General features: G+C 41.8%; 1 protein-coding gene across 5 annotated transcripts in view; it reads right to left on the bottom strand.

Annotated features, from left to right (window-relative positions):
* Nucleotides 1-13,194, bottom strand: part of SHANK3 (SH3 and multiple ankyrin repeat domains 3) — a 424,536-nt gene that overhangs the window by 148,851 nt on the left and 262,491 nt on the right. For all 5 annotated transcript variants that reach the window (XM_075857615.1, XM_075857612.1, XM_075857614.1 and 2 more), the window contains 2 exons: nt 5,319-5,385; nt 4,397-4,727 (listed from right to left, as the gene is read on the bottom strand). In XM_075857615.1, the coding sequence (XP_075713730.1) occupies nt 4,397-4,727; nt 5,319-5,385 (398 nt within the window). The remainder of the gene's footprint in view (nt 1-4,396; nt 4,728-5,318; nt 5,386-13,194) is intronic.

The raw sequence follows: 13,194 nt of genomic DNA, 5'->3' as shown, positions 1-13,194 counted from the left end.
GGCCGGGAGGGAAGTTCTCGGTAAGTACGAACTTTTTCTTTTCTTTTAACAGGTTTCTCGATGTTGTGTTCGGCATTCACTGTCGAGGATGCTGAAAGAGTTACTGCCGATCAGTTAGCTCTTTCAGCACCTTGGACAGTGACGGGCGTCGACTAGCCTCATCTCTATGATGGCGGCTGCGCGAAAATCACGCAGCCGCGCATCATACTTGGATGACACACACAGCTGTCAAGTGGTTTTTGCGCGCGCAAAACGCCGCGTTTTTTGCGCGCGCAAAAACGCAACGTTCGTCTGAATCTGCCTTTAGGCTTCGTTCACATCTGCCTCAAAGGCTCCGTTAGGGGCCTCTGTTGCAGATCCGGTCAAGGATTACCAGAGATTACCGGAGACAATATCGCAGCATGCAGCGCTACTATGTCTGGTAAAATCACGGACAACCTGACGGAACCTATTAAAGTCAATGGGTTCCGTCGGCAACCAGCGGTGTCCGTTGTGCAGCGGAACCATTGTTACCACTATACCCTTGTTCTGCTTGACGGAGCAGAGCAACGGAATAGCACAACGCAGATGTGAACCCAGCCTAAGGCTGTTACAGTTAAGATTTTCAATTTAATCTATGGGATTGACTAGCACCTTATAAAAGTCTTACTGTATCTGTGTGCATTAGAATACTATGCAGCCGCCCTCCTCCTGAATGGTAGCATCCTGCCAGGAAGTGCCCTTACATCGCTAAGTATGGCATATTTCAGTAATATGTGGTCGTTTTGATCTGACAGCGATTTGCTGTGCATTTTTTTTATATGGTACTATACTTATAATTCTTATACATTTTATTTGGAGGAGTGAGTATGGTGAGCATGTCTTCATGTAGTTTTTTCCTTGTATGAATTTCCTTAGCTTAGCATTATTTATTGACCTTTTAATCTTTTTCTGTTTTAAAAACGAGATATTTTATCACATTTGGTGTTGTATTGACGTTGTTACATTTGTAGGTGGGCGTCTTATCATTGATGGTAGCTTTTCCATACAGTAAGACAGGTCAAGACAATCAGCATGCAAAGTTGGTGCTGTACTCTCCTAAAATCAATATGGTGGATGTTCTGTATTTGAGTATCTTAACAGGAAAGTAATTAATACAACATGGCGGTAATCCCTACATAGCACAGGATTTCCTGAGACAAAATGCGGTAAGGTACTAGCTGCTTAATTCACTTAACTCAGGACAAGGGTGAGAACAGAAAATGTTTTTTTATTTGTATTTTGGCTGGGGTATTTTTACAACAAAGAAAAGAGAATCTCATTTTAGAGAAATTTCTTCCTCTACTTGTTCTTCAGTAGTCGCAGGACTGACACTGACCAGCATGCTCGTTCTTGTGTCTGAACTAAGCCTAACATGAAAACTTGCTGAATCTGGCAGATGAAAGAAATAATCCAGCAGACTAAAAAGTTACATTTTATATTTGTCAAGATATATTTACTATGACTGCAGGGCAAATAAAGGGATATTTTAATGTGTTCATTTCTAAGAGGTCTTATTATATATATAAATAAATTTTTTTAACAGACTTCACCAACGAGTGTCCTGAGCAGCGACAGCACTTGGTCTGAATGTTTCTTCTTGTCTTCTACTTTAATTTCAAGGATGATCATGATAAATTTTCTAAACTTACTAAGCAACAATGTTTTACTGAATACATCTATATTTCAAGGTATTCCTAAAAACAGTCACTTTCCATGTGCCGATATATACCTGAAATAATGCATTATTGTATGCGCTAATTGAGTATACAGTTTCCCCGGCATGTCTCGAGCAGAAGGTCCTGCTGAGTCTATCATAGGAATACTCATGAAAAACACAGCATGACACTGTAGAACGGGAAGTGCAGGATATTTGCTTCATCAGTACTAAAAAAATAAATTCAATTTCAATTATTAACAAGCCCATTTCTAAAAAAATATACTTATATAAAATGACTCATATTTACCATGCTTTTTTTGTGTTTCTTTTGTATTGCAATTAAGAGTGACTACATGTTTATATGACTGGTTATATAGCCAAGCAGAGTTTCTATAAAAGGAACAATAATAATTGAACTTGTGTGGATGGCAGTCCACTAGTAAATGATAAAGGATCTAAAAACCCTCTACATATCCAGGTATGACTTGAGCCCTCTTCAAATATAGTGTTCCATCAATATGGTACGCAGTAATGCCAAAGCTGTAATATCATCAGCATGGTGGAATATTCTCCTACAAGCAAGGAAGAGTTTACAAGCAGACCGTATGTGACGATACACGTCATTAATGGAAACCGGCTAGTGTTCGTTCCCACTGCAGTTACGCTATGGCCCCCACTGTAGTCAATGGGCCATCTGTGAACTGCACATACGAGTTATCCTCTCCAGCACCTCTATTCTCTGGCTAATACAGAAGGAAAATTTACCTCTATTACATCCTTATGACTTACTAGGGTACTTGGATAGGGAGGTCTAAAGCAGACAGCCTTTTCAAAAGGGGCTGTCTCATCACGGACATTGGTGGCATATCACTAGGATATGCCAACCAATGTCCAATTGGTGAGGTTCCTAACATTTGATCCCCTCTGATCTCTAGACGGAATTGGCAGTGGTGCTAGGCGTGACACTTTGTATCCTGTTAGCGCCACTCAGCTTTTTCTGGACAACTGCATAAATAGCCACTATAGTAAAAGGCCGTCCATGCGCCCGCCCACAAAAAGACACTGACACTTCGTTCTAGCAATTGGCAGGGGTCACATATGATTGGCCATTGGTGGAATATGCTTGCAATATATGCAACTAACGTCTGATGAGATAAGCACTTTTTTTTTTTTACACTGGACGTATATGTGACAACTGAAAACTTACTAACTGGAAAAGAGAGCAAAAGAGCAGCACAATGCAGTCTTCAGATTATAGTCCAGATTAGGGTTTTATTTTATGGAAACCCATCCAAAATGTAATATTCTAAACTCGCACAGGACATCATTTGCATTTTGTTTCAGTGTTTCTATAAGACCCATGTAGTAATGTTGGAAAGGCACAAGAAGGATGCACTTGGGGTTTATGATGGACACATGAGAAAAATAACTAAATATGGAAATGACGATGGTGGTGGGGCAATGAAATACATATGTCTATCTATCTATCTCATATCTCTATCTATCTATCTATCTATCTATCTATCTATCTATCTATCTATCTATCTATCTATCTATCTATCTATCTATCTATCTATCTATCTATCTATCTATCTATCTATCTATCTATCTATCTATCTATCTATCTATCTATCTATCTATCATCTATCAGCACACCAAGTTTTTGGTATATATTTTTTGCTTTCATACCTATGTTCCATAAGAGTTCCCAATACATCTGTTAGATATTTCTTAAAACCCCTTTCTAAGTAGGGTCATCTGCAGATCTATAAAGACTGAAAACCTCAAATGCCATACTCCACTGTTGTGACAACATTACGTATTAGGATTTGGGTTTGAATAATATAATCTTTGCTAAGAAGTTATTGTTGCACTTCTTAATCTGCGAGGTGTAACCAGGGTGACATGCATATCATGATGGAATAATTTTGTTTCAATGGACAAATATCTTATTTCCAATTATTTACTTATCATTACCCTAAAAATTAAACAACAGGGAGGACTTCACCTTAAAAAAAATCACTGAAAACATTGAAAAGGGCAAGAGTTAACTATTCTGGTCATGTCACATGAAGTAATTTAGCTAAATAAATTAATAATTATCTAAATACCTATTATGTATTTTTTTTTATTTCTAATTTGGTCCAGAATGTTGTCCTTTTAAGTCTCAAAATATATCTTTATAGGGGAGTTTCAATTCCCCTGCTTCCCTTCTCACAACCATTGAGTTAAATGTGTTCCATATTTTTAAGCATTGTTGGTATGGCCCTAAGATATGCTGGGCCGTACCAACAATATGTGAATGGTGCAGGTCTGACCAATGGGCCTTCAGGGTTTACCAGACACAGCTCCAAACTTTTCTATGCACTGTGTCTGGTATTACAAGCTCCGGCACATGGAATATTGCGGAGCTGCAATACCAGACACAACGCACAGATGAGAGTGGTGCTGTGAATGGCAAAATTCTAACAGGCCAGGGCGCTCCAACCAGTGCCGCTGCCCCTTTGTTCTTGTGATCATGGGGATCCAGCGGTGAAATCAGCACCAATCAGACATTGATGACATATTCTAGGGACATGCCCTCGATAAGTAAAAGTATGGAGCACATTTAAATGGTAAAATTCCATCTGCCTGAAGCCACCATTAGCCCCAGATGGAATTTCACCATTGAAGATGTATTTATGCAGTTACAATTGAACTCAATAATAAATCATTTACCTGCTCTTTCCTCTTCCCCTTCGTAGAGTGTGGCTGTCAGTATCTCTCTCTTCTCTTGCACGATGTAATGATGGAGAGCGGCTGTGTGTGCTGCGGGAGCTGGCAGTGCTAGCGAGGCTGCTATCCCCCACAGTTGCCCCTCTGGAGGTGTCAGGGCCCTGTGTGAGCAGCTGTGGGGGTAGACCACGGAGCGACGGCACTGGAGAGTAATGAGCCCCATCTGAATTGAGGTTGTTATCACTGGCAGAACGTTGTAGAAAACGTGGTGATGAAAGACCCACACAGACAACCCGTCTGCGTTTTGTATAACTTGGAGTCTCTCGAAAAGGCACTAGAAGAATACAAAAAGAAAGAGAAAATTGTCATTAGGACAAGATATAAGTACTTGGTACACAGCAAGTAAAAAGAGGAGACCAGAATAGAGAGTAAAGCTGGGGATAGGGGTGTAGCAACCAACCAAGTAACCAAGCAATCAATATACTACGATAGTTGGAACTGCAGAATACTCTTATTGTATTTTTCCTTACTAACTTTATGGGTTCGCCCATGTGTCTCAGGATATCTACCTTCAGGACATGCAACTGAGCTTAGATAGGGCCTCCACAGATAGTATATGTGGTCATTTGCCGCAGATTACGTCATTTTTGCTAGGCAAAATAACGCAGCACTAATTTGTCTTGCAAAATGACGGAAACCATGATGAAAACCCGATGGAACCGATTAAAGTCAATGGGTTCCGTCGAGTTCCATTGGTTTCCGTCATACGACGGATTTGGCGCTTCTATTTACCTAGTATTCTGTTCCTCTGACGGAACAGAATAATGGAAATCATGGCGCAGATGTGAACAGAGCCTTGCATTAGGAATTAACTGTAAACGGAATTATTTATTTCACTGTCTGATAATGAGTTTTTGTCACTTACCAATGTCGGATTCTTTGTGAGTTTTGATGATTTCAGCAAGTTCAAAATTTCCTGCGATAATAGCAACCTGTGATAAAAGAAAAGGAGTGGATAACTGTCTTTGTTGGACCCAGGGAGAAAAAAACAAAACGAAGACACAAAAAATATACAGTAGAGGATGGGAATGTACAGAGAAGAACCTCAGATAAAGGCATGAAATCGGAGAGACTGGGAGAGGGTTCTTCAGGACATGATCTGGGCAAAATAAATGGAGTCAAAGTAACAACGTACAACACAAGCTCTTATTTATTACTATGGTAATGCAATTTCACAGACAGTGATGGAGATTAATCTATAAAGATTCAAGCTATAGCACAAAAAAAAATATGGCGCCTATAGCAACCAACTAGAACACCCCCCCCTCCCATCCCAATGGTTAGCAGTTATCACGAGGAGAATCGGCCAGTGAGTTCTCTTTGTAGCGGCTCCCCTCTATGGGCCCATACTGCATCTCAATATGCCTCCGATTTCATATGCAGGCATAGAGTTTTCTGTAATACCGTGCTGTATGGAGGCACCATACGGCGTTACGAAGACCGTAAGGACTGCATATGCTGCCATACAGGCTCCATGTACTACGTTGACTAATATTTATTACATAGTCAGAACACATTATGTTTGCAATGTACTTTAAATATCTTTGCAGTGAGTCAGCATACGTGTTTTCACTTGTCCTGACTACAATACCATTTAGTCGCAGCACGTTTGCATTGCACCTCAGCTATGAGATGTAAAACAATTCTTTGGCCAATTGGTGGCCAACAGGATGTGATGTTACAATATGACAATATCGCACTCCACGTCACCACTAGCTCTAGAATAGACCTATATTATATTATATTTTATACAAAATTTCTAGGTATTCTATTTCTGAAATATGCTATCTGTACTGCTCTATAGTAATGGGTAATCGCCTTTCTACAACAACTGCAATGAGCAAGTTCTACCTATAGAGGGCGTGTGATCCCGTCATTGAAGTCAAGACAACTATATTCTAACACAGCAATTTAGAGCCTTTGCCACATTCATTTAAACCATAATTACAATACAAGGCCAGGATCACACACACAGATTTGATGGAGTTTTTGGATCCGTTTTTTTTTAGCCAAACACAGAAGTGGACTCACAAAAAATAAGATGCATCAGTCTTTTCTTTATGCCTTTCTTTCCTTCCGCATCCATTTCTGGCTTTAGTTTAAAAAAACAAACCAAAAAAAAACGGAGCCAAAACTGCAATAAAAACTATGTAAAAACCGCTTCTGTGATCCTAGCCTAAGGATGTACACAAAATCAGATGTAGTCCATGTCCCAGGCAAGTAATTCCAGCAACTCCGGACCATAAGTAATGAGCCAGGATAAGGGGAATATTTTTTGAGAAATTTGATTTTAAAATATTTTCTTCAAATACCTGTAAATGTATCTAATACGGCCATATATACCTGCATTCATTTTACAAATATCAAATTCCAGAGGACCCCATGTAATAGGTAGTAAGACAAAATTCGGAATCACTGACTCCTCTGATAATAGACTATTAATTACTTCAATTAAGCTGTGACACATAAATAAACATTATATGACACATATTACTGTGTACTAGCAGATGGTTACAGTGTGGGAGGGGATCTGACACCAGATTGACAGTAATCCAGATTAATAAAGGATTATATAGATAGGCAGAGATTATCTGCTCATCACAGGGACATCACGGGTGTCCTTGTAACAACCTGCAGTGCTACCCTCTCACACAGCAGTTACAGTATAACAGCTATGGCTGATACAAGTTCTTATATCTCGTGAACATCTGATGTTAGATATAATGCCAATGTATGAGGTAAAAATATCTATTAGATATGTGTTTATTGTGGGGTTTTATTTTATACACATCTGCTGTATATAGTTTATATAATATCAAGTGTGTCTAGTTATCATTAAATGTCTAGCAGGTACCATACGCATTGGACTGTTGGCACTGTAAAATATTTCTTTGGCTAAGTTCACACGATGTTGGGGTATAAATACGAAATTTAGACTGTCAAAAGAGATTGAATACGATTTCCATTACAAAAAAAACATATACCTTTACACAATTCACATGCGGCAGATTTGTTGCAGAAATGTATGCTACTATCTCATTCATCTAAATGGGGCATGCGGAAATCAATACACATGCGGCAGAAGCAACCCTGCTCAGTTGCAGAAATGACTGTTACGAAGCTGCCGCGTTTGAATATACCCTTAATGTATATGCTTTTCATTGTTCCAGGCATTAGCCTGCAAAATGTATGGAAAAAAAACCTGTAGAAATCTATAGACATAGTACAGCATATATATATGTGTGCTTTTTTTTAATGGTATTCAGATGTAAACGCTTGACATAGCGGGAAAACGTTGCGAGTCTGGCCTAACTTTTTTTTTTTGCATTTTTCAATACCGAATCTAGAGCTTTAAAGGGGTTTTCCCATCAGGGACATTTGACATATCCACAGTATATATTATAAATGTCAGATAGATGCGGGTCCCACCTACGGGACCTGCACCTATCTCTAGAACGGGCCTCCTAAACCCTGTTCTACCTCTCTGTGTTGTCGCTGAAGCGTGTGATTTCCGACCATGAGTTTTGGAAACAGCTTAATTCGCTGAGCTAAGCGGTTTCGGTAACTCCCATAGGAGTGAATAGCAGTTATGGAAGCAGCGTACCATGCGAGCTACGCTGTTTCTGTAACTATGATTCAGCTCTATAGGACTTACGTAAACAGCGTAGCTCAGCGAGATACGCTGTTTCCGTAATTCATGGTCGGAAATCACACGCTTCAGCCACAACACAGAGCAGTAGAACGGGGTTTAGGGGGCCCCGTTCTAGAGATAGGTGCGGGTCCCAGAAGTGAGACGCGCATCTATCGGACATTTATGACATATCCTGTGGATATGTCATAAATGTCTCTGATGGGAAAACACCTTTAATTCTTTAAAACATGATAATAAAAAAAATATGTTCCTAGAACTGCTTTGATGGTATATTCTGATTGTGGTACCGCATGTTAGAACCGCAACCAAAGTAGTCACTGGGGAAAAACCACAGAAACATGCTAAATAGTGGATTTACACTGAAAAACATGTCGTTTTTAAACACAAGATGTGAATGAGCTTTAACATATATTCACATCGATGTAGCATCTGGGTGCTGCAGTAAAACAGCATAACTGTAAAGGCTGGGTTCACACGTGGCGGAATTTCACTTAAATTCCGCTGCGGACACTCCGCAGCGTTAATCCGCAGCGGTGCCGTTTGTCCATTGACTTACACTTTAATTTAGCAGTGTTCGTTTAGACGAGGCGTAAAATTCCGCTGCGGAGCATAGGCTGCGGAGCGGAATTTGGTGTCCGCAGCATGCTCTGTCTGTTGCGGAGCAGTGGCGGACTCATGGCGGAATTTCTCCATTGACTTCAATGGAGATTCTAAATTCTGCAATGAAGTCCGCAGATCTTATGTGTGCTGCGGAGCGTATTGGTTTTACTACCATGACATTTCTTCATTCTGGCTGGACCTATGTATTTCTAGGTCTACAGCCAGACTGAGGAAGTCAATGGGGCTCCCGTAATGACGGGAGCGTTGCTAGGAGACGTCTGTAAATAGTCACTGTCCAGGGTGCTGAAAGAGTTAAGCGATCGGCAGTAACTGTTTCTGCACCCGGGACAGTGACTACCGATCTCAATATACATGTATCTGTAAAAAAACATATAAGTTCATACTTACCGAGAACTCCCTGCGTCTGTCTCCAGTCCGGCCTCCCAGGATGACGTTTCAGTGTAAGTGACGGCTGCAGCCAATCACAGGCCAAGCACAGGCTGCAGCGGTCACATGGACTGGCGCGTCATCCAGGGAGGTCGGGCTGGATGCCGAAAGAGGGACGCGTCACCAAGACAACAGCCGGTAAGTATGAAAATCGTTTACTTTCACTAGGGAAAGTGCTTCCCTTCTCTCTATCCTGCACTGATAGGGAGAAGGGAAGCACTTTTCCCGCAGTCCGCAGCAGCTAGTCCGCATCAATGTACTGCACATTTTGTGCAGATCCGCAGCAGAATCTGCAACGCAGATTCTGTGCGGCATTGATGCGGACAGTTGCGGAGGAAATCCGCCACGTGTGGTCATGCCCTAATGAGCAACATATTGTGGCTGCTTATTTCTAAGTGAGGTTCCATTTCATGGAAGGAGATTTTTCCTCTGGAGGCACTGAATTCAATCCACAAATACAACATAAAAATGGAGTGTGTTACAATTTTTTTTTTATGTGGACTCCACGTGCATATACCACCATGGTGGTACGTGTGGTTACTTTGAAATTTAGTGATACTGTTTTCAGTATCCGTGTGATATGGATCCCACATATACATATTGTGCATGAGGCGTAACACTGCTCTCATCTCCCACATTTTCCCAGGCGTCCAGGAAGCTGAGATATAGGAAATTTACTAACAAGGCCTTCAATCTGTAGAGCTGGTGGTCCCTAATGTTTTTTTTCTGTGACCAGGGATGTAGTTATAGGGGGTGCAGAACTAGCAGTCGACCCAGGCCCTAATGCCTAAGGGGGACCAAAAGCCCCTCTGCCCCATGAGAAGACACCAGTATTATACATCTCACATTGTAGCGGGGGTCAGTTACAGATTTTGCACTGGCACCAAGGAGGTTCAAGTTATGCCTCTGTCTGTGACTAACTTAACAGTGGCCCTTCAGAGCCACTATTTTGCTGAATGGGAGAATTAAATAAAAGGTTACACTATCTCACTAGTGGGAAGATTACAACTCCTCACATCTGAACTTTCTGGAACTGGATTCACATGGGATGGAAATGCTGCAGATTTTCTGTGCAGAATTTCAATGTGGAAAATCTGTAGCGGATCACAGTCCCAGTCATGTGGATGAGATTTAAATAAATCTCATGCACACGCTGCTGAACATATTCCGGACGGAAATCAGAGCTGGGATGTTCACTGTGGATTTCACCCCTTCTACATTGAAAAGGGTAAAAACCACCGAAAAATCCGCATACAATGCCACATGTAACAGGTGCAGACTTTGCTGTAGGGGTATGTTCACACGTAGTCAACAAAAACGTCTGAAAATCCAGAGCTGTTTTCAAGGGAAAACAGACCCTGCTTTTCAGACGTTTTTTTACCAACTCGCATTTTTCGCGGCGTTTTCACGCCGTTTTCGCGGCGTTTTTTACGTCCGTTTTTGGAGCTGTTTTCATTGGAGTCTATGAGAAAACAGCTCCAAAAACGTCCAAAGAAGTGTCCTGCACTTCTTTTTACGAGGCGTAATTTTACGCGTCGTAATTGCCGTACGACGCGTAAAATTACGCGTCGTGTGGACAATACAGCGTTATACCCATAGAAAGTAATGGGCAGATGTTTGACGACGTATTTGAGACGTATTTCCAGACGTAAAACGAGGCAAAATACGCCTCGTATACGTCTGAAATTTGGCCGTGTGAACATACCCTTGAAAACCTGCAGGAATGCTGTAGCTATGCTGCAGAAAATCCATTACATCCCCAGCCTGTGATTCCAGCCTAAAGGTATGTTCATATCTGCGTCCGAGGCTCACTGGGTGCCTCCAACGCAGATTCCATAGATTTTGCAAGACAAAATAGCAGCATAGACGGATACCATGACAGAAACTTGACAGAACCCATTAGGCTGGGTTCACACAGAGATTTTTGCAAGAGGAAAATCTGCCTCAAAATTCCGTTTTGAATTTTGAGGCAGATTTTCCACTGCCTGCATGCCGATTTTCGTGACTTTTTTCGCACGCAGACATTGAGCGCTGCGGGCATAAAACGCCGCAAAATAAGCTTTCTCTGCCTCCCATTGATGTCAATGGGAGGTCAGAGGCGTAAACGCCCCAAGATACGGCATGTCCCTTCTTTTTCCCGCGAGCCGGTTTTTCCGCTCGCGGAAATTGATTTCAATGGGAGGCATTTTCGGCCGTTTTTTGACGCGTTTTCCAACGCGGTTTCCACGTCAAAAAAACTCAGTCTGAACTCCCCCTTAAAGTCAATGGACTCTGTTGCACCGTTGGTTTCCGTCATGTGATGGATTTGGAGGCTCTGGTTATTCGTTGTTCTGCTCCTATGACAGATCAAAGCAACAGAAAACCCGAATGGAGATGTGAACAGCACCTAAGGCCAGGACTACATCTAGACTTTTTGTAGTGCTACTGATATATTTTAACTCTTGAGTGACAGCTGCAGTCCACAAGATTACATGTAAGTTAACTTAACGTATTGATTTGGAGTGCAGCTGTTAAAATCCATCAGTAGCACTACGAAAACTATAGATGTAGCCCTGGCCTTAGGCAACATTTAGGCTGGGTTCCCCTGGGTCGGATATGCTGCGTAAAACTACGCAGAGTATCCGACCTGGAACCCACATCGCGTTCTGTCTGAAAAACCGCACCACTCGTGGTGCGGTTTTTCGGGCTGAATTTCCGCTTTGGAAAGCAGAGGTAGAAAAGAAACAAAACAAACGTTCATACTTACTCCCGCTGTTGTCATGGTGACGTGTCACTCCTTTGCCGCCTGGTCCGGCCTCCCTGGATGACGCTGCAGCCCATGTGGCTGCTGCAGCCTGTGATTGGCTGCAGTGGTCACATGGGATGAAACATCCCAGGAGGCTGTACTGGAGGAAGAAGCAGGGAGTTCTGGGTAAGTATAATTTTTTTTTTCTAAGTTGCGAATTATTTGTGCCAAAATCGCTGAGATTCCGCTGCAAAAGTCATAGCACTTGGCTATTTGTTGCAGGTTTTGCCTCCCCATAGAAATAAACGCAGAAAACCCGAAACAGAAAAAAAAAACGAAAACGCAGCAGAAATTGACATGCTGCGGATTTAAATTCTGCACTGCGGGTCAATTTATTAATGTTTTCGCTGCAGGGTTTTTTCCGCAGCATGGGCATGAGATTTTCAAAATTTTCAGAATTCCGTTGCGGAAATGACGCAGCATTTCCGCTATGTGGGAACCCGGCCTTAGGCTGGGTTCCCAGAGTGCAGATTTGCTGCAGACTTTAAATGCGTTTTTTAAGCCAAAATTAGAAACAGAACCTAAACAGAAGAAATATATAAATAAAGGCCTTATAAGTCTGCTCTCCTGGATCCAATTATGGTTTTGGCTTAGAAAATGCAGGCAAAATTTGCAGCAAATCTGAACTGTGGGAACCCGGCCTAGGCCTCATGTACTCTTCCATGGCCGTTTTTCACGGATCCGTGTGTCCGTGATTAGATCAGTGCGGTTCCCGTGTGTACTCCGTGTACACTTCCGTGTTTCCGTTTCTGAGCGCCGCGCATGGTACTCGCTGTCCAGCGGTAGTCACTGTCCAGGGTGCTGAAAGAGTTACGATCAGTTCCGGATAGAGAGAAGGGGCTGCACTGATCGTCAGTAACTCTTTCAGCACCCTGGACAGTGACTACCGCTGGACAGTGAGTACCATACGTGGCGCTCACAATATACACCGTGTTCCAAATTATTATGCACATTGGATTTAAGAGTCATAAACATTTAATTATTAGTTTTTCAATTAAACTCATGGATGGTATTGTGTCTTAGGGCTCTTTGGATCATTGTAATCAATCTCAGACACCTGTGATAATTAGTTTTCCAGGTGTGCCCAATCAAAGGAAAACTACTTAAGAAGGACGTTCCACATTATTAAGCAGGCCACAGGTTTCAAGCAATATTGGAAAGAAAAAGGATCTCTCTGCTGCCGAAAAGTGTGAAATAGTGCAATACCTTGGATAAGGTATGAAAACATTGGATATTTCAAGAAAACGTAAGCGTGAT

The sequence above is a fragment of the Rhinoderma darwinii genome, chromosome 3, assembly GCF_050947455.1.
Source record: "Rhinoderma darwinii isolate aRhiDar2 chromosome 3, aRhiDar2.hap1, whole genome shotgun sequence".
Classification (NCBI taxonomy): Eukaryota; Metazoa; Chordata; class Amphibia; order Anura; family Rhinodermatidae; genus Rhinoderma; species Rhinoderma darwinii.
Note: the sequence above shows the minus strand (reverse complement) of the source record. Positions and strands in the feature narration are given on the sequence as shown.